General features: G+C 38.1%; 1 protein-coding gene across 1 annotated transcript in view; it reads right to left on the reverse strand.

Annotated features, from left to right (window-relative positions):
• Positions 1 to 2730: 2730 nt before the first annotated feature.
• Positions 2731 to 20329, reverse strand: part of LOC104611392 (nucleolar/coiled-body phosphoprotein) — a 38319-nt gene continuing 20720 nt past the window's right edge. Inside the window, exons 5-7 of the mRNA XM_010278414.3 lie at positions 17058 to 17147; positions 16838 to 16899; positions 2731 to 3165 (exon numbers count right to left, since the gene is read on the reverse strand). Of these exons, the coding sequence (XP_010276716.1) occupies positions 3057 to 3165; positions 16838 to 16899; positions 17058 to 17147 (261 nt within the window). The 3' untranslated portion in view covers positions 2731 to 3056. The remainder of the gene's footprint in view (positions 3166 to 16837; positions 16900 to 17057; positions 17148 to 20329) is intronic.

The following is a 20329-nucleotide window of genomic DNA, read 5'->3' on the forward strand; positions in this document are numbered from 1 at the left end:
AGTATTTCTACTAGCAACATTAATAACTCTTCTCAAAGGTAGTGAAAATCAATAATGGGGCTCGAGACGGCATCTCCTTTGGGGCCCATAACTCAATTTTCTTTGGCATAGTATAACATTTCTACTAACAACATTCATAACTCTTCTCAAAGATGGTGAGAACCAATAGTGAGACTCAAAACCGGTCAGGGGTCCAGTTATCGGGTCGAGCGGTCGGTCAATTCTAACAAAAATAATAATAAATGATCAAAACCGTTGAATGGTTTGAATGGTTCAAACGGTTCAATCGCCCAGATCAGCTGTTTGCTGACCAAATCAACGATTTTTTGCAAAAATCCGGTTTTGGGGAAAAACTGGACCATGTCGGTTTGTTTTGAATTTGAATAACTTACAGGTAATTAGATGAACCCTTTCTAGGCCTGCAAGAACCGATAAAAGGCTATAGGTCCATTACCTAACGATGGTCCCCGCTATCTACTCTATCCAAAGGAATTGGACCCACATCAATTCTGTCATTTTCATGAACCGTGCATATTTGTATCTGCACTCTTACCAGAGCATAAAGGCCAAGTTGAACAAACTAGACAGGTACAGTTGTAATTGGCACTGAAACTAGATTTTAGGGCCCAGTCCAGTACATTTAGGCTCAATATCTACCATGGTTTTGAAAATTGGATTAGACTGGACCGGACGGTCGGACCAGTTGACCTAGGAACTAGTCAGGTAACAAGTTTCATTTCTCTAAAATCGTTTTTTGGTAAAAAACTATTGATTTGATCAACAACCCACTGACCCGGGCGATCGAACCATAAACCCATCAATGGTTGGTAGTTGAGACTTGGGAGTTGGAACATAGTGATGTCTAGAGCAACTGCCAGACGTCTATAACTTTTGGACCATATGAACCAACGAGGAATCTATCTCAACTTTTGCACCGTCTCATACAGTCATACCGTCATACGTTACATATGCACTTATGCAAAGGTCCATTTACATATCATTAGTACGTTCCTCTACTAGGTGAAATTAGGGTTGGGCCAAACTGGCCCCAACCCCACCCAGCCCGAATAAAAATAGGGTTGCGTTAACAATTGATTTAAACTTACAGTTTTAAAAATGTCAGTCCTGTATAAAGTTGCCTTCTGGCCAAGATTTAGAGCATCGCAGTGTATTAGTGTGTATCGTACAATATAAATCAGTGGGTTAACAATGTATTAAATACTTTGAATTGGTACTATAATTGATAATATGTTAAATTGTAAGGCAAAAATGGGTAGAATCAAAATAGGAAGAGTACCGTATTGAAAATAGAATGACCCTCAACTTTTTGAAGCATGTGATCCAATCTAAACCTAAGGCTCAGTTTGGAAAGAGTATAAATATAAATATATACGGTACAAATAGATAAAAAACAATACAAAATATAAGATTTTGCACTTTACATATTTGCATTTGTACTCCTTCCAAACTAAGCCTAATGTATTATACTTGTAAAAGGTGGTGTATTGTACACCACCTTTTATAATACATATATCGATTTAATGTGAAAGGGAAAAGAGGGATTGGACAATAGATGAAAAGGTGGTGTATTGTAAAATATAATTACCTTACGTTTATAGCATTTCCAAATACAAAATGTGTTTGCACCAATATGATAACATGTTTTTGTAAACTTGATAGGTAAAATTTTAACTGTGAGATGTTTGGAGATCGATGTTGATTCCTTCAATGGGATTTCGGATTTCTCAGAAATCAAAGAAATTGTTTGTTTGGTACCATTACAACAAGATCGCAGCATACCGGGGGCATATTGGCTGATTTGCATCGTATCCCCTTTGATGCACCCCTATCCAATGTATTGGCCTGTATCGATATTTTGAACCTTGCTACCATGTCAACCGATTTCACAAAGTTTGTTTGTTAGTGATTATCATTAGCAACTTTTGCATTTATGAGAACTATCTCCCCTATTCATGTTAGATGCCACATCAACCAAAACAATCAACAATTTTTTAATCATCGTCGCTAATGTGGCCCAGACATTACACCGATTTCTAAGAAAATCAGTATTGGTCCCAAAAGTCCTCAAAAGTCTTGTTATCAATCCATATGGGTTCAGCCCAGAAAAAGAACATGGGCCAAATTCATCAGATAAAACCAATGAACCCCCAAGTCAATCAAATAGTGTTTAATATGGGCCAACACAAATCTGACCCTTTATTTCAGCCACCCTATGAATCCCATCACGTTTCAGCCTTTAAAAGTCTTTTGCACTGCCACTCTCTGATCAGATAAATCCTAAGATTAAAACCTTTTTCAAACATTTTTTATAAAATAATCATATTATAAATACAAATACATTTACAAGATGATACTAAAACAAGTCAAAATCTATAGTTGAAAGTTTTAAGTTTCCATTAGAGACGTGTGTTAATTTAGAACTTTCAAGTTTAGAAAGTTCAAATAACATATTATGAGACAGGACTAAAGATAGCCTGGATAGCTTTCTCTAGAAAAGAACCTTCAGGTTTCAGGTTTCCATAAAATAGCATATTATAAATATAAATACATAATATTAATTCAAAAACTCAGTATACATCAAGTCTAATTGGAATTTGGAATAAGGGCATACATTGTCTAACAAAAGGTTGAATCGATTAAGGGATAGGGTAATTTTCCGCTAAAAACGAATTGTAACTATAATGAAATTTCATACCAAAAATATTAAGATAAAATAAACCAAGCTACAATGAACTGCATTAAAGATGAATCCTTAACGTAACAGATCAAAAAACTAAAAAGAGTATTCATAGTCTACATGATTGATTACCAATGTCAGGCACATACACCACAGAAAGGCCAAACCGCCAAAGGCAAAAATTATGGGCATATTTCTATGATTGAATATAACTTCAAATTTTGATTTAATAAATGATAGTATCACAGCATCATACTAATGCACTCTGATCACTATTAGCTCTTTCCAGCTGCTTGGCATGGGAACCCAGAAAGAAATACAGGCAAGAGATCTGTTGTTTACAAAATGCAGACACTAGTCACTCGTCATCAGAAGAATAATTGAACTTTACCGAGTGGGTTTGTAAATCAATCTGGCCTCCCCTGTAGCTGCCACGTTTTTTCTTGGTCTTTTCATGCCGGAAATCCCTTGAAAAGAAAAACAAAACAGATGTAAGATCCAAAAATACTCGGTGGAAGATGCCAACATTGAATGTGGAGAAATATTTAATTTTCCATTTTCATCTATGCATTACAGTACCTAAAAGCATATTTTGCAAGTTGAAGATGCTAAAAGGGCTAGGGGGTAGACCAAAAGGTACATGGAAGTAGTAAGGAATGATTTAAGAGCTCATAATTTACAATGGATATGTAGCAATTAACAGCACAGAATGGCAAAATAGGATTATGTAACCGACCACCAACCCCATATAGTTGTGACCAGGCTTGGATGATTTTCATCGCATAAAGTACATAAAAGATTATAGATGACAAACATCAGTAAGTGGACTAAAACTTCCTGTTCATATAGGTGCCACTGCCACGAGAGACGAGACTATATAACGGCATTACATTAAAAAAAAAAAAAAACTCTTAAAATCAATAATTTAGATTTTGCTTCTTCCTTATGCTGTTCCTACAATAATCAGCCTAGGCATACAGTGATACAAAGTTCATAAGCCATGATGAACTGCTAGGCTTACAACTTACTAGAGCAAACTAATACATGGACAGAAAATCCTACTTTCATAGTTGTCAAGGGATTGCCTCAGTGACTAGGCACCCTTGGTTGAGCACATTGCCTTGATGCCTCGACTAATAGCAAGGCACCAACCTAGGTAACGAAGTCCTTGATGAATATTATATCTTACTAAAACTAATATATGTAAACACATTCTATTATATACCATATATCATTTATACTTTCAAAGTTTTACTATTGAAATCTAAAAGATGCAAGGGTTTGCAGCTGCACCCTTGTTCTTTTTCTCTTTTACTTGGATCCATCAGGACCTGCCATTGAACTTTGTTAAATTAGGTGAAGTTCACTTCATGCTTTTATCCCAAAAAAAATGTAAAGGAATTTCCCCTCTTTTACCAAAAAAAAAAGCATAATACATAAACATGAAATTACTTTCTTAGAAATTTATGCAAGGACTCTCTCGCCCACCATTAGATCTATCCCTCTCCCACTCTACCCTTGTCTATAAATAACTCCCCTCAGCCCAATCAAACAAGTGTACTAGCTCACCTATTCTGCCTAAACATGGTGGAAGAGTCATTACAAGAAAACAAGCCAAGCACACTTAGATGGAATAGTGAATGTATTTGAGATAAATAATAAACAAAAACAAAAAATAAGGTCATTCCAGTTCGACAAAAGACCCACATCCAAGTTCCATAGCTTAGGACCTGCTATCTTGATCAGGATATTGCTACCCAAAGAAGTAAATAAAAGATCATTTCCATTTGTGCTGGATGTGGACAAGGAGAGATTCATACCCCCAATACCATGATTTACAGCCACATGCTTTAACCCTCCTAACTTTAGTTAATATTCATTTTTTTGCCTCTCTACTTTCATCTCTAACCTCTAGCCACCACTTAAACCCCCCAAAAAGACCTGCAAATTAAGAACCAAAATTACTTAAAATAAGAGCCAAGTTTTGCAGAAAATGCACCAATTCATAGAAAAAAAATGGCCTTCTTTTCTGTAGAATGTCTATAGTGTTGATCTTCTCATGAAGCACCTCCCAACAAAAAGTTCTAATTTAGTTAGGAAAAGGCCTGCACCACACCTCTTTGATAGGAAAGGATTGTTGAGGGGAAGGAGACAGACAAAGAACGAGAGAGAGAGAGAGAGAGAGAGAGAGGAAAATGAGAAAGAGCCAAAGGATGTTCCATGAAATATGCCATCAGATGTGGAAAAGCCAAAATGTACCTTTCAGATCAAATAACACTTATATATTCACAATCCCTAAAGCCTCTCCTGAAATCTAAATCCCAATCAAAACCACTAGAAGAAGAGGGAGAGGGGAACACAAATCTAGGAATAGGTTACTGGTTTGTAGTTTGAGGAATATAGAGAATGAAAGAGATTTTTTAACAGAATATCACCAACCCATAGGTCTTCCCAAACAAAAAAAGTTGTTATAAAAACAAGCACCATACCTTATGGAGTTTAGGAATTATGGAATAATACCATGAATTGCCTTCCAAGGGGAAGCCAATGTAGCACGAGAAGATAAGCCAGCATCCCATCCATTGCTCAACCTCCCATGAATACTAAGCACAACACTATGCCACATTTTTTCTCTTTTCAAAGGTAATCTCCACAACCATTTACCTAACACCATGCAGAGAGGTAAACTCTCTCCAAGGAGAAATGATAATACAAATACATCACAGCCCAAAAAAGGTGATTCCTTCCCACGCCTTGCTTGGCCAAGGCATCACAGAAAAAGAATTAGCACATCTTTTCACCCATGCTTAACTTCTATGCCTTGTGTTACCCATTTGAACTTCTTTCATTAATGTAATTCCACCAACCCAACTCCTGCAGCCAACCACTACCAGCTTTGAATCCCCTTCAATGATCAATTTTCTGATGTTCAACTCTTTTGCTTTTTGAACTCCCTCCATCACAGCCATGATCTCATCCCTCAATGAGTCCCCTGAACCAATTGGGCCTGAATAGAGTGCAATAATTCTTCCCCCCTCATTCCAAAAGACACCACCTATGCCTGATCAGTCCACGTTCCCTTCACTACTTACATCAAAGTTCAACTTGATAAACCTGGAAGTAGGTGGGGACCAAATCGGCTTGATAACAATCTTAGATAAAGATGAATTAGCCACCTCCTTCCATTTCCTAAGCAGGTCATTGATGGGTATACCCTCAAAAACTGCTCAAAGATTTCCCCCAATGCACATCACCTCCTTGTCAGAGAACACTCTTCAGTTCCTTTCCTCACATACCAACCAGCAAACAACTACTCTTGTGCACCTCTCCACAATTCTCCCCCTCCTTTTACTCCAGTTGACAAAGGTAGGGTCAAACAAGCTTCGTACATTTGGCGGGGGGTTCCACCTGCACCTAAACAAAGAGAAAAACCATTCCCAAATAAAAGAAACAAAGGGACAAGAGATAAATAAGCGGTAGAAAGTCTCACCATTAACCTTACAAAGGATACACTAATTAGGGGAAAGACACCTATTTTTTCTATTTCTCTAAATGAGTTCACAAGTATTCATTCTTTCTAGGATAGCTTCCCAACAAAAACCACTAACCCTGGGAGGAATAGGTTTGTTTCAAACCTCTTTAATAGGAAAAGGCACCAAAGAAATGTCTGTAGGTTGGGTCAAAGCCAAGAAAAAGGAAGCACAGGAGAAGACACATGGAGATGCAAGGCACCAAAACCGACTGACTCTGACACTAAGGGATTCATGAATACCCCATTCAAACCATGAAGTCTGACACACTATTTAATTCAGCATCTCTAAGTCCCCTCCTAAGCCCCACATTTGAAGCAGAGCAAGAACTAGGGCTAGAAGGCACTAAGAAAGAAGACATGCTCCTCCATGAGGTCAAACAAATTAAAAAGGGAAGGGAATAGTTCTTTCAATGGAGAGTCACCCAACAACACATGCTCCCAAAATTTAACAAGGTTTCCAGAACACAAGTTGTATTTGATGAGAGGTAAGAAAAGAGGTAAAATGTCAATGATGCATCTCCATAGTAAAGCTCTTATTGCTCTAGCCCACAAACCAATATCCAAACCATCAACCGCAAGTCCATGAATGCTTATTATCACCTTTGCCCCCAATGGTGTCCTTTTCTGCTTGCAGTCTCCATAACCACTTACCCAAAAGAGCCAAATTCCTTTTCTAAATGTTTCTTAAACCTAGACCATCAAACTTCTTACTTCTGCACACCACCTCCCATAAAAATCCCTAATCAATTTTTCCAATCTTTTTTTCATCAGCAAAACAACTGAGAATTTTTTTAAAAAGAACTAAAATTTGATATTACAATAAGTCCAAACAATCCCCAGAAGGAACAAATGTTACAAATGTGCACAAAATAATTGTTGCCTGTTAACCCCTTGTTTTTTTCCCATCTTTTGCTTACCCCTTCTGGAATTTTAAACACTAATATATGGTACACAAGCAAATTGGTCAATGTAGATCTAATCAATGTAATCCTACCCCCCAGAAACAGATATCTTTCTTCTATTCTAGGAAGCCAATCTTTTAGTGAATCTCTCAACCACAAGATTCCAAAACCTAGTACTTCTCAGATTATCACCCAGAGGCAGCCCCAAATGTCATAGGCCACTGAGACACTACACAACCTAGAACTCCAACACTTTCTAAAATGTCCCTTTGCAACACTGCCCCAATTTCACCCCCACCACACAACTCTTATCAAGATTGACCTTAAAGTCAGGCATTTTCTCAAGAGTTGGATAACCATTTCAAATTTCTAATCCACCTAATGTCACCCCCTTCATAGAAAAGAATAGTATCATACACAAATTGTGAGTGATTGGCACACCCACACTACCAACACTCCATCCCCTCACCAAATTCCTAGAATCAGCCCTTAAGATTAATCTTCTAAGAACATTCAGAATTGGTGTAAAAAGTAAAGGTAAGAATGGATCCCCTTGCATAATTCCTCTAAGGGCAGGAAAATTATCCACAACAGTTGTCTCTCCCAAATTCGATTTCCTTGTTAGACCTTTGATGATTCTCCTCTACTTCCTTACAAACACCCTATCTGAATAAGTAATTCGGTTCAGGTATCCATCCATTCAGCCTATGGTTTCCCACCCCATAATCCTCCTATACCTCAGACTTATTGCAACACCTACCATCTGTCACTAGAGTCAAGGAACAGAAACTACTAGGTTCTTCTCTTCAACAAGTTTAGTGTTAAAGTTAAAATCCTCTCCCTTCTCTCCATCCCATCCGTGTCATCACAATCATCTGAGAGCTTGAACTCTGACTCTAGGTCTTCTTCGTTAGACAAACTACAGTGAACCCAACTAGCATCGTCTCCCTCATTTTCCTCTACACGAGATCAATCATATCTCGAATTTGGTCGATCATCATTTGAACTGGCTTGACTTCCTCTTCATTTCTGCCAATTGTCTTTGAAACCATTGCATCTTCGTCTTCAAGCCAGTATTCAAACCAGCACTACCTATTGTAGCTGGGGTGTAAACGGATCGAATTCGAAAAGAATCAGGCAATATCCGAATTTGAATCCGATTAGGAAATCCGATATCCGAATTCGATTCGATATCCAACAAATATTGAAAATTAATATTCAAATTCAAATTCGACTAAATAATCGAATATTCAATTCAAATTTGATCAATTAATTATTTTAGGTAATTAATAAATATTTTATTCATATAAAGTATATAAATATATAAATTATTTATATAATTTAATTATATATATAAAATTTATAAAACATTTAAATATTTTATATAAGAATTAAGTAATTGGTCGAATTCGGATATTTACCGAATTGAATCAGGTCATATCCGAATTCGATCTATTAAATATTCGAATTATCCGAATTCGATTCGATTATGTCAAATCTCAAATTCGATATTGGATTTTCGAATACCATTGACACCCCTAGCTATAGCTATCGAGATGGTGATAGACCATGCTTATTGTCTCTAGTCATTACACCATGGTCTCGACTAATGTCAGTGTTTTAAAAGCACAAGGCACAAAAAAAGCGCAAGGGCCAATTTGTGCTTGAGGCGCAAGGCGAGTCGCGCACCTTTTTAAGCAAGGCACAAAATTACAAAAAAAAAATCAAAAAATAAAAAAAAATGTCAAAAAATGCCAAAAAAAATTCAAAAAAATGTTAAACATAATGTTAATAAAAATATAAACTTAAATTTTAAAATAAATGTTTTAAATAACCTATTGTCTAAAATTAAAATACATAAACATAACATGTAAAGTGTATTCAAATGAAAATTTAAAAATAAAAGCAAACATATAAAGCATTTTCAAGCATGTAAAACCCACAATCTCTTTTTCTCCTTAATGCATTGCTTCGAATAGCTAATGTGATGTAAAACATATTGCATTCTTGATTCTATGAGTCACCTTTGTACCACCCCTCGAGGCAAGCCGAACAAGTCTATGTTGGGGTCTGAAATTCTTATTTCTAACATAAAAAATAATGATGTTATAACTTTTGTTGCCTTTTAAGAAGATATTTTATTGCAGTTAATGAATGAACAACATTAGCAAATAGGGGTTCTCAGAGCTTCGAATAAGCGAGTGAAGCAAGCGAACTGGAGCGGCATGGTCGGGGGTCCGGGGGTGAAGCCCCCTGCCCAGCCGTTAAACTTAAAAAAAGAAAAGCGCAAAATTTTAAAAAGGCACACACCTAGGCTGATGTGCAAGGCGCATCAGGCGCGCCAGGCGTGCGCCTTTTGAAAGGGTGCGCATAGGACCTGGGCGAGGCGCATACCCCAAAATGCACCTCACCTGTGCACCTAGGCGCGCCTTTTAAATCACTGACCCACGTGACCTCTTAATAGGTCACATGAGCCTTCTAGCTCCATAACACATGTCCTCTAGGATTCATCACCCGACTGGTCCACCCGCCATCTAGTCAGTTCAAAATATATACCATCCTCGAGCTTTTCACTTCCCCACTTTTTCTTCTTTCATTAATGCATTTTCCTTCCCAAGCTTCAATTGTTCACCTTCTTTGGAGGCTTCAACCCTCTCACCACTTCTAACCCCATCCACCACCATTTCGCCTCAACCTTCTTGGCCAATCATCTCTAGAGTGATGCTTCCTCTTTATCACCATCCACACTTTGCACCAAAGCCCATCGGAGAGTAGATCAATGGAGCTTGGGATGTCCTCGCGTTGAATCCCTATAACTCATAGCCTTGTTGCTTTCAAGTCGGTAATGTTAAAATCAGTCAGCACACCACCAAGAGCTTTGGCTATCTTATTGAAAATAGTCTCCCTATATAGGTAAAAGGGAAGTAATTATTGTGCACCACCGTGCTCTTACTGGAAACATTCCATCTCTCCACCAATATCAAGCCCATCTCTGTCTCAACCATGGAGGAATCCACTCTTTCATCTCCCACAACAAGAATAGATTTTCCCCCATCAAAAGGGAACACCATTGCTCTGTTTTTAAGCTTCAATTTGTAGGCAACAAAAGCCAGAATACAGCTCTAGTCTACAACCTTCCTTGCCACCATAAGAACATACCTTAGTAGTTCCCAATCCCCTTTCTCTGTTTCTAGTACTAACTTTTGTATACTATTTGATTTCATGAAAGTTATCTTCTGCCCTTTTCCATCTCCACTCAATTCTCCATTTTACTGTTATTGGTGCACCCATGTATCACCTCTTCTTGAAGAATTTTCTCACATTCCTTCTTACTGGCAACCTTCTTCCCTTCAAACCCACCTTTTATCAAGATGAAGAATTGTAATTTCTCCGCTATCGTCTTCCAACCCCTGCCCTCCTTCCCCTTCATGAGGCAAACCATTTGCTTCTTGTTTGTGTTGTGCCAAACAATTCTGTGATTACCACAAAACACACCTTTGCATTCCTTCTTTGTTCCACTTGGTACCTCCTTGGGATCTCCATGGTGTTCCCCCAACTGTCTTGCCTGATAGTATAGCTTGCCCAATCAATAAATCCTTTGAGCCAGAGCACTACCTCTCCAATCAAGTAAACTATTTATTTATCAACAACCAGAAATTTCATTAATAATGAGCAATATACAAGAGAACATCCAGGAGAGAGATAAACTCTCTCAACTCTCTCCAAGATGACAATAGAGGACAGCAATTACAGAACAGCCCAAAAAAGTTGATCCCTTCCCACCCCTTGCTTTGCCAAGACATCGGCAAAAGCATTTGCACTCCTTTTAACCCACTGCAACTTGATCTCTATATCCTGAGTTAAAAACCTAAACTTCCTCTTTTCATTAGCAAATTTCCACCAACAAGTCTCGTCTTTCTGCAGCCAACTAACTACCAGCTTTGAATCCCCTTTTTTTATGATTGAAATAAGTTTATTAATGAGCAATTGACAATAGTACAAAGTCCCCGAGTAGAGGCACGAGTTGCAACCTCTCCAGGCTAGTTAAGTACAAATTCCAGATTACTAATAGTTAACAAAGTAGCACAAAAAAGGTTTTCCCTGGAAACCCCCTGTTAGGCTAAAGAATCAGCCATAGAATTAGTAGACCTGCTAATCCATTTTACCTCAACTCTCATATTGCTGGTTAACCACTATACTTTTTCGATGAGATCTTTGTAGCCCCAAATGGTAGTATCCGGGTTTAGAAGCCATCCCGTTACCACCTGAGAGTCCCCTTCAACTAGGAGATGCTCCACCCCAAGCTAGTTAGCAATCTGAATTCCTTGTACTGCAGCAAGGATTTCTGCCCTTGTGGAGTCCCCTACTCCCACCGGTCCTGAGAATAAGAAGATTATGTTGCTGTCCTTATTTCTCAGGACACCCCCTATACCTGAAGGCCCTGGGTTACCTTGGCTGCTTCCATCAAAATTCAACTTGATGAAACCTTCCAAAGGCAGAACCCATTCTGACAAGATTCTATTCTTCTTTGTTGAAGTGTTAGCTATTATTAACCAATTCCTCCACAAGTCGTCAAAGGAGAAATCATCAAACATATCTAATGTTTTCAGCCAATGGACTGTTCTTGTAAGGATGCAGTCCTTCACTTCATCTAACCCTCTTTCCTTCTCTGAAAAAATTCTTCCATTCTTTTCCTCCCAAAGAGTCCACAAAGTGGCTGCCCTGACACATTTCCACATGACTTTGCCTCTTCTAGTGTGCCAAACAAAAAAAGAAGGGTTAAATAACAACCTTAAATCGGAAGGCAAAGACCACCTACCTCCAAATAAACAAAGGCTCCAGATCAGCAAATGGAAACAGTCCTCATTCTTGGCCTTACACAAAGAACACAATTTGGGGAAAGACAAAGAGAGGGTCTCTTTTTCTGGAAGTTTTCAAAAGTATTGATTTTCCCATAGTAGACTTCCCAGCAGAATACAGCAATTTTGGGGGGATTAGGTCACGCCCAGACTTCTTTGAAAGGGAAACCTTGGGAATGGGGTTAGAACTGAGGGATTTTAGAAAGGAAGCACAAGAAAATGTCCCTTTTGGAAGAGGAGTCCAAACTCTTTGATCAAAAGAAGTGGGGTCCAAGCAAACAGATTCTAGTAAATGAATTAGCTCAATAACACAACTCAACTCACCATCCCTTAACCCTCTACGAAAACTGAAGTCCCAGTTTAAAGACAAGGGGATTAACAGGCTCGAGAGAAAGTTTGCAATTGGCTTGTTTTTCTGACAGGAGAGGGAATAGAGCGAGGGGAAACGATCTTTGAGGGGTTGAGTACCCACCCAAATATCCTCCCGGAATAGAATGGCATTACCAGAACCAACATCATACCTGATCAAACTGAGGAAGCAGGGGATATTTGAGGGGTTGAGTACCCACCCAATTGGCTAGTTTTTGAATCCCCTTCTATGACCAACTTTCTTATATTCAGCTCCTTTGCTTTTTGGATTCCTTCCTTCAGAACTAGGATTTCTGCCCTCAAGGAGTCTCCCGCACCTATTGGTCCCGAGTAAAGGGCAATAAAACCTCCCTCCTCATTCCAAAAAACACTTCTAATACCTAAAGGGCCCGGATTCCCCTCACTACTGCCATCAAAATTCAGTTTAAAAAACCCACTAGGAGGTGGGACCCAAACTGGCCTAATAACAGCTCTTAGAAGAGAAGAATCAGCCACCTCCTTCCACTTTCTAAGCAAGTCATTTGTGGGAATGTCATCAAAGCTTCTCAAGCATTTAACCCAATGGATAACTCTGATAGTAATGGCTTCAATGATAGATTCTCTGCTCCTTTCCTTGTTAGAGAAATTTCTTTGATTCCTTTCTTCCCATATTGTCCAGCATATTGCCACTCTAGTACACCTCCAAAGGGTTCTCCCCCTCCTCTTTCTCAAGTTAACAAGGAAAGAAGCAAATAAGCCTTGAACATTTGGTGGGAAATTCCACCTGCACCCAAACAAAGAAATAAACCATTCCCAAATATAAAGAGCAAAAGGGTAGGAAATTAATAAGTGGTAACTAGTCTCACCATTAGCCTTGCAAAGGATGCACCAATTTGAGGAGAGGCACCAATTTTGTCTCTTTCTTTGGAGAAGATCACAAGTATTAATTTTACCTAAGAAGACTTCCCAACAGAAACCACTTATTCTAGGAGGAATAGGCTTATTCCAGACCTCCTTCACTGGAAAGGTCACCATAGAATCATTTGAAGAAGGTTGGATCAATGCCGAAAAGAAGGAAGCACATGAAAATGAACCAGAAGGATCAATTCACCAAATCCTACCATCCGACTCTAAAGGGTTCAAGAATACTCCATCCAATCAATTAAATTGTTGCACTATTCCCCTCCCTAACCTTCAATGTCTATCGGTCCCTACTTTTACCTTCCTTAAACAACAATCTCTTCGCTTCGATCACAACCTCCTCTCTCCATCTTGTCGTCGGACATCAAGTCCTCTCTCTCCATCCCACCTCTATTGCTTGGCTCAAATAAGAGCCTAACTCCAAAATATTCTTTCTCAAGGCGTTCTCAAAATGATCTTTGTTGGAAAGATCTTTGGGTAGGGAACACTACTTTAAAGATCAATTCCCTTCCCTCTTCTCCCTGTCCTCATCTCAAAACAAAGCTGTGTCTAACACCTCTGCTACCCACCACCAATGCAGCTGGACAGGTGTTGCCTGCAATGCTAGTGCTACAGTTTCTCTGCCAGTTTCTTCTCTCAAGCTTCAAAGTCTCAATCTTCCTGGCGAGATCTCTCCTTCAATCTGCCAACTACCCAACCTCTCCTATCTCAATCTTGCAGACAACGTCTTCAACCAGCCCATCCTTCTTCATCTCTCTCAGTGCAGTGTGTTGCAAACAATAAATCTCAGCAACAATCTCATATGGGAAACAATCCCAGATCAGATTCTTTTAGTTCAGTTCACTGTGTTGATTTCAGAATAAACCATGTGGAGGGAAAGATTCCTTATGGCCTAGGTTCTCTGAAGAGCTTGCAGGTTCTCAATTGGGGAAGCAACTTGCTTTGGTAGTGTTCCTTCTTTTGTCTTTGGGAATTTGAGTGAGCTTGTTGTTCTTAATTTGTCTGAAAATCCATTCCTAATGAGTGAGATACCTAGCAAGGTTGGGAAGCTTGTGAAACTTAAGAAACTGTTGTTGCAGATGTCTAGTTTTAATGAGGGACTACCTACTGGTATCTGACATGCAAAAGGCTTCATTGATGATAGCCTTCATACCCTACTGGTTCCACTTTACGTTGACATTCCCAAACAAGGAAAGTGTAAATGGGACCAACAATCCAGTTCACATTTACAATCTAACAAACCAACCGATGCAGAACTCCCCGGTGTAAAAGTGTATTTACACCACTTCCAAATGCAGCCTAATGTGTTCAAGAATGCTGAACAACCTCTATATCTGAAAATTTGTTTTTCAAAGGTTGGTCATTTGGTTAAACATCCGAACAGACCTCTGACTTCTATAAAAACCTCTGAAACTTTCAAAGGTAGCCTCTCATCTAAACAATTTAGCACTGAATTAAGAGATCAATTGGATAATAATGCCCTTTGACAATTTTGTCATAGACCATGGAAGTCCTTCATAAGCTCCCCTTTTAATATATGCTATATTAATTTATTATATTATATATAATATATAACAATGTTATATAAAATTGTATTTGTATCAACATCATCATCATCAAAATATTATCCCAACTATGGATTGGCAGAATGAATCCCACTCCGCCATTCCACCCTGTTCAGTGCCATTACCATAATCCATTGTATAATGTGTCTACACACACACACACACACACACATATATATATATAACTAAACCGTTAAATATGTTTAGAAAAGTAAAACATACAGTTTTTAGAGGTTCAAGCATTCAGCATACCAAACAACTTGTTTCTGACTGCCCAGATATCAGAACCTTTTTTCTTTTCAGAGATCAGAGTTCATATTATTGCGTACCACCTATTCATTTCAACCTTTGAGATTCCAACTGGCTTTCAAAAGGCTGACACCTCATGTTCTAGGTGTCTGAAGAAGATGCAGGACTGAGAGGTAAGTAGCCAACGTTTTAAAAGGTGCACTCCGGTTTAGGCGGGCAGCCCGGCAAATAGACATCCACAGGAAATAGCTTATCGACTCCCCGAACAGTACTATAAGAATCGGTACTGAACATCCCTCCTGTAATAGTACAGGCTCCCATAGCAATGACATATTTTGGTTCGGGCATTTGCTCATATAATCTCACTAAAGAAGGAGCCATTTTCATTGTTACTGTGCCGGCTGTTAAAATTAGGTCTGCTTGCCTAGGACTCGATCTTGGTACCAGTCCATAACGATCAAAGTCAAATCGCGAGCCTATTAATGAAACAACAACTGGTACCATAGAGAAGCGGCCATAAACTGGAGAGTCTTGACCAATTTGAAAGATCATTCAATGTAGTTGACATAACTGAATTTTGGGTTGGTCGATCAAGTAACAGAAACTTAATGGAATTCATAACTATCTCAATGTCATTTTTTTCACCTTAGCTCACAGGCAAGGTTGATTTTGAGGGATGTGCCTGACTTGGATTCTTGTTATATTTTGATACATTTAGCATTACATTTATGTTTTAATAGGTAATATATTGTATTATGGATTGTAGCTATGATATTTAGAGTTTAAACAGTTCAACTTATGGAGGACTTTAAACAAACATAGTTAGAATCATCATATTAATATGATGATACTTTAATATCCATCAAAATAAATAAATAAAAAATTAGAATGATATTTTAATGAATTGAGATAATAAACTTTTAGAAATATCTAGTTAAACTTGAATTATTTTTGATAGATGTAGTTAAATTTGAATATTCTTATATGATATACTTTTTTTGATATTTTCAAAAGTAGCATTGTGCTGCATTCAAGTGCATGTGCCTCACCTTCCACCAAGAAGGGTTTTGCTTTCTTGGTCTAAATTTAAGATGTTTCTCAATTCTAGGGGTGCTCACGGTTCGGTTAACCGAACTGTGGGGCATTTTTTGGAACCGAACCAGTACTACCGGTTTTTGGAAAACTGGTAACCGGAACCAAACATAAGCCAGTCAGTTAACCGGTTGACCGGTTCAGTCCATCGGTCTTTTAATTTTTACAATATATTATAAAAATATATATAAATATATAATAAAAAATTATAAAGATATAAAATAATATATCTTAAATAATAAATAATACATTATAAATATATAACTATATATAATGCATATTTATTAATTTATAATATATAAAAAATATGTGACATACATAAATATATATATAAAATATATAGAAATAATATGTATACCGGTCGACCGGTTTTCTATATTAGTTAACAGAAACCGAACCGACCGGTTCAGTTAACTGATTTTTTGGTTCGGTTTCGGTCGGTTCAGCTTTCGGTTTTTTTTTTTTGCTCACTCCTACTCAATTCACATCAATTTTGTACCCCTACTATTTCATTTAGATAGCAAATTCTCTCTCCCTCTCCATTTATTAATAAAATTTTTCAAATTGTTATTAATAAACTAATACAAGAATCCATTCAAGTTCAAAAGATATTTTGGCCATCTAATTTATTGAAACCATCAACCCATCTGACAACCAACAGCAAAGCATACCTTCCTCTAACTTGTCCCAGAACTTCTTGCGCTTTTGCACCATAGCCAATTTCTGCACCGCCCTGTACAAAAATTACAGAGAAACTGTGACATAAATATATAAAAAGCAAGAAACATAAAGTACTCACAGAAGTAAGAACATTAACATGCAAATAGAAAAAATATAAAGTATGCCTTCAAAAAAATAAAAAATATATAATACAGAACCATAAACTCACACCTTTGCCCAATAAGAATTATCTTGAAGTCTCTCATCAACAAATTTCACTTCTTCAACTTTCACCCTTCGAAATGCATTAACTGACTTTGGCTGCAAGATGAGTATTTGAAATTAAAACATAAATAAATTAATAAACTTGGCCTGGAGTCTTCAACTGTTGATGGAATTTGCAATGAACTTTGTACATTATATTATTATTACCAAATAGAAAAGGCAAGTAAAATTAGTTAATTAGGGGTGCAATTTGGACTGGGCAAACCCCCAACCCCCAAAAAAATAGAGTTGGGTTGAAGATTGAGTTAGGGTTAGGATTGGAAAATGTCAACCCAATATAAAACTCGTTTAGGTTAAGGTTGATGCCTTGGGAAACCCAATCCAACCTGAACCTCAATGTGTTACAGTCGTAGTATATTAGTTTAAATTATATTTAACTTTTTTATGGATTTTTAAATTATGTATGATACATGTATTGATTTGTCCATATAAATATGTTTATGTGACGGGGAGCAGAGAGATAATAATGATGATGATGAGTTTTTCTTGTAAAATATTATTATAGTATCATACTAGTGGAGTAGCACGTACATTGCACATGCAAGTTCATGATGATTAAGTATTTTTACCATTATTCATCATCAATACAAAAAAGGAAAAATCACTCATTAATATAATAAATTTATTAAAAAAATTATACAATATGTTTAAGTTAACATGCAACAGTCAAACAAAATTGCTCTTAAAAAGTAACTCAATTCCTAAAAGAGCAACCCAGGTTGTATAACATTTAAAGGGGAAAAAACCATTTCTATTCCTTCATGGTCATCTCTGTTAAACCACTTGAAGAAGGCAATGCCAACAGCTAACTCATGAACAACTATGTTTAAGAGTTTGTGTTCAACTCAAACATATTACCGATAAAGAGATATAACAGAATCCATGTATTGCCCATCAATGATATCAAGTCACTAAAGATCTTCATATGGTATCAGAGCTATCCACCAGAAGAAAAGAACTTGATCTATAGAGGACATTCAATAGATCTCAAGCTTCCAATACTACAAATACTTCCAAAACTTCATCCATGGTGTCACCTTCTCTCACCCACAATCCATTAACACTCTTCACCATAACATTTATTAAAAAAAAAAACGAAAAATAATTAAAAAATCACAAATTTTAGAAGGTGTCAGAGAGGACAGAGAGGGAATGCTGAGCTGGACAGTTTTGTTTTAGATATATTATATAGATAAGCTGATTAAAAAAATTCAAAACCATCTCCTTTTGGTTGGTGGTGGTGCTCTAGCTGGAAATTCTTAACTTGAAATGATCTATTTTCATGTGAACTCAATGGTTCTAATGTTTATAATGCACTTTACATAGGTACTTTCCTTGATCAATAAAGGAGGTGTCCATGGATGACATGGGGAACCTTCTGATCGGTTAAGGGTGTTAGAGAAATGATTTATCAAAAAAAGGGGTGTTAGAGACATGACTAATAGGTCAGTTTGTTAATTGCGAAGTGTGAACCAGTGGATGAGGTTTTGAAATGGGTGTGCTCCGAGTGGTGTGCAAAGAGTGGAATCCAGGTAAGAAAACTCAAGCTGGGTTCTTTGTCTTCATTCTGAAGAAGCAAGGAAGAGGCAGACAACGTGCAAAGTTGGAAGGCTAATCATATCAAAACAGTGGAGTTCAGACTGGGTAGGTGGAATCCGTTAGTCAGCGCAGTTCGTGAAGCCGGTGTTAGAAGCCTGGTGTAGATTAATGTCATTGGCACACTGCTTCATGCATGGTGTTTGCAGACATTCTGAGTAGTAAGCAAAGTGTGTGGGAGGTTTCTGATCATGATCTCACCAGAGTTCTCCTGTTTCTCTTCCTCAGACATCTCTGATCCAACTTAACAACCTCATCCCTCTTCCCTCTACCTGAATCTTTCCAACCAGGTTGACTCTTCACATATCCTCACCCAACACCTCCTCCTCACGGACATCAGACCCTTCTTTGTCCCACTCTCTATCCATTCCTCTCTTTCCCCCTCCTTTAATTTTTTCCTCTTTCCTCTCTCTCTCTCAAATTGTTCAAATGCTTTCTCGCAAAGTCTTCCCCTCCCCAAAAGAACAGACCCAAGGATTTTCTCACTGTCACCTCCCTCTCTACTAACTTGCTAATTTCCACTTCAGTCCTCAATTGTAACCAGCCCTCCCTGCTCCTCACTCCTTTTCTCCTCCTCTTCCACCCTCCCCCCCCCCTTCTTCCCTCCAGATTTTCCTCCTGAATTAATGCTTCTGCCTCCATTATTTCCTTTAGAGCCGAACCGGTACCCAACACTCTCCTCTCCCCATTATATACTTTGTCCAGCTCGTATCCCCAATCATTATCATCCAAGACCTTCCTCTTTCTTCCATCACCCCTCTTCTTCTTTCCCAGTTCTTTTATCCCCCTCCAAATGAACCTCATGCAACCTCCTCGACTTTGCTCAATAGCAGTGTTAATCATGCATACCTCACCAATAGACAGACCGACATTCAAACCATTCTCGCACTCGAGATCTCCCCTTCTTCAAAAACCAACCTGTCAACAACTCCTTCCACCTGCAGTCCTTCTTGAGGAGGGTGAACTTGAGACGACTCAAAACTAACTCCTCGGTCTGGCCATCAACGTTGCCGACCTGCTTCAGGTGCTCTGAAAACTCCACTTGTTTTGCCCTTTCAAGAATATCTTCTTCTCTTACAGAACTTGTCTCATTTGCCTCTTACTATTGTCTGTTCTACTGAAATCTCCAAGGTCTTCTTGTCTCCTTAGAACCTAGCAATCACCCATACTCAATCTTCTTCCCAAGTATTCTTTATTTCTTCCTTCCATTTCTTCGAAACACCATTTTCTTTTGTCTTTTACCTATCCCCTTGCCCCTCCTAACCTGCAGCCCATTCGAACAGTAGCCAAATTTGGCCTTGTTCGAGCCACCAGAACTTGTGTAGGCCCCATCCAAATTCAAATCACCTCTAACTTTCCTCTCCACCTATGCCTCATTAATTACTTTAGTTTTGAGATATGTTTCTCGATCTTCCTCTTCTTTAAACTCCTCCCTCCACGTGACTACCACTGTTTGTTCCCACATGCCGCACCTGATCTCAGGTGTGATCAAGGTGGTCTCAGACAAAGATCAAAGGTTGTCTTCAAAGAATGATGGTAATATAAGCACAAAGTTAGAGACTGAGGTGAGGCTGAAAGGTTCTAACACTGGTGGTAAGGAAGTGATTTTAGATATCGATGGT

This window comes from Nelumbo nucifera, chromosome 8 (assembly GCF_055504915.1).
Source record: "Nelumbo nucifera cultivar China Antique chromosome 8, China Antique-T2T, whole genome shotgun sequence".
NCBI classification, from domain to species: domain Eukaryota; kingdom Viridiplantae; phylum Streptophyta; class Magnoliopsida; order Proteales; family Nelumbonaceae; genus Nelumbo; species Nelumbo nucifera.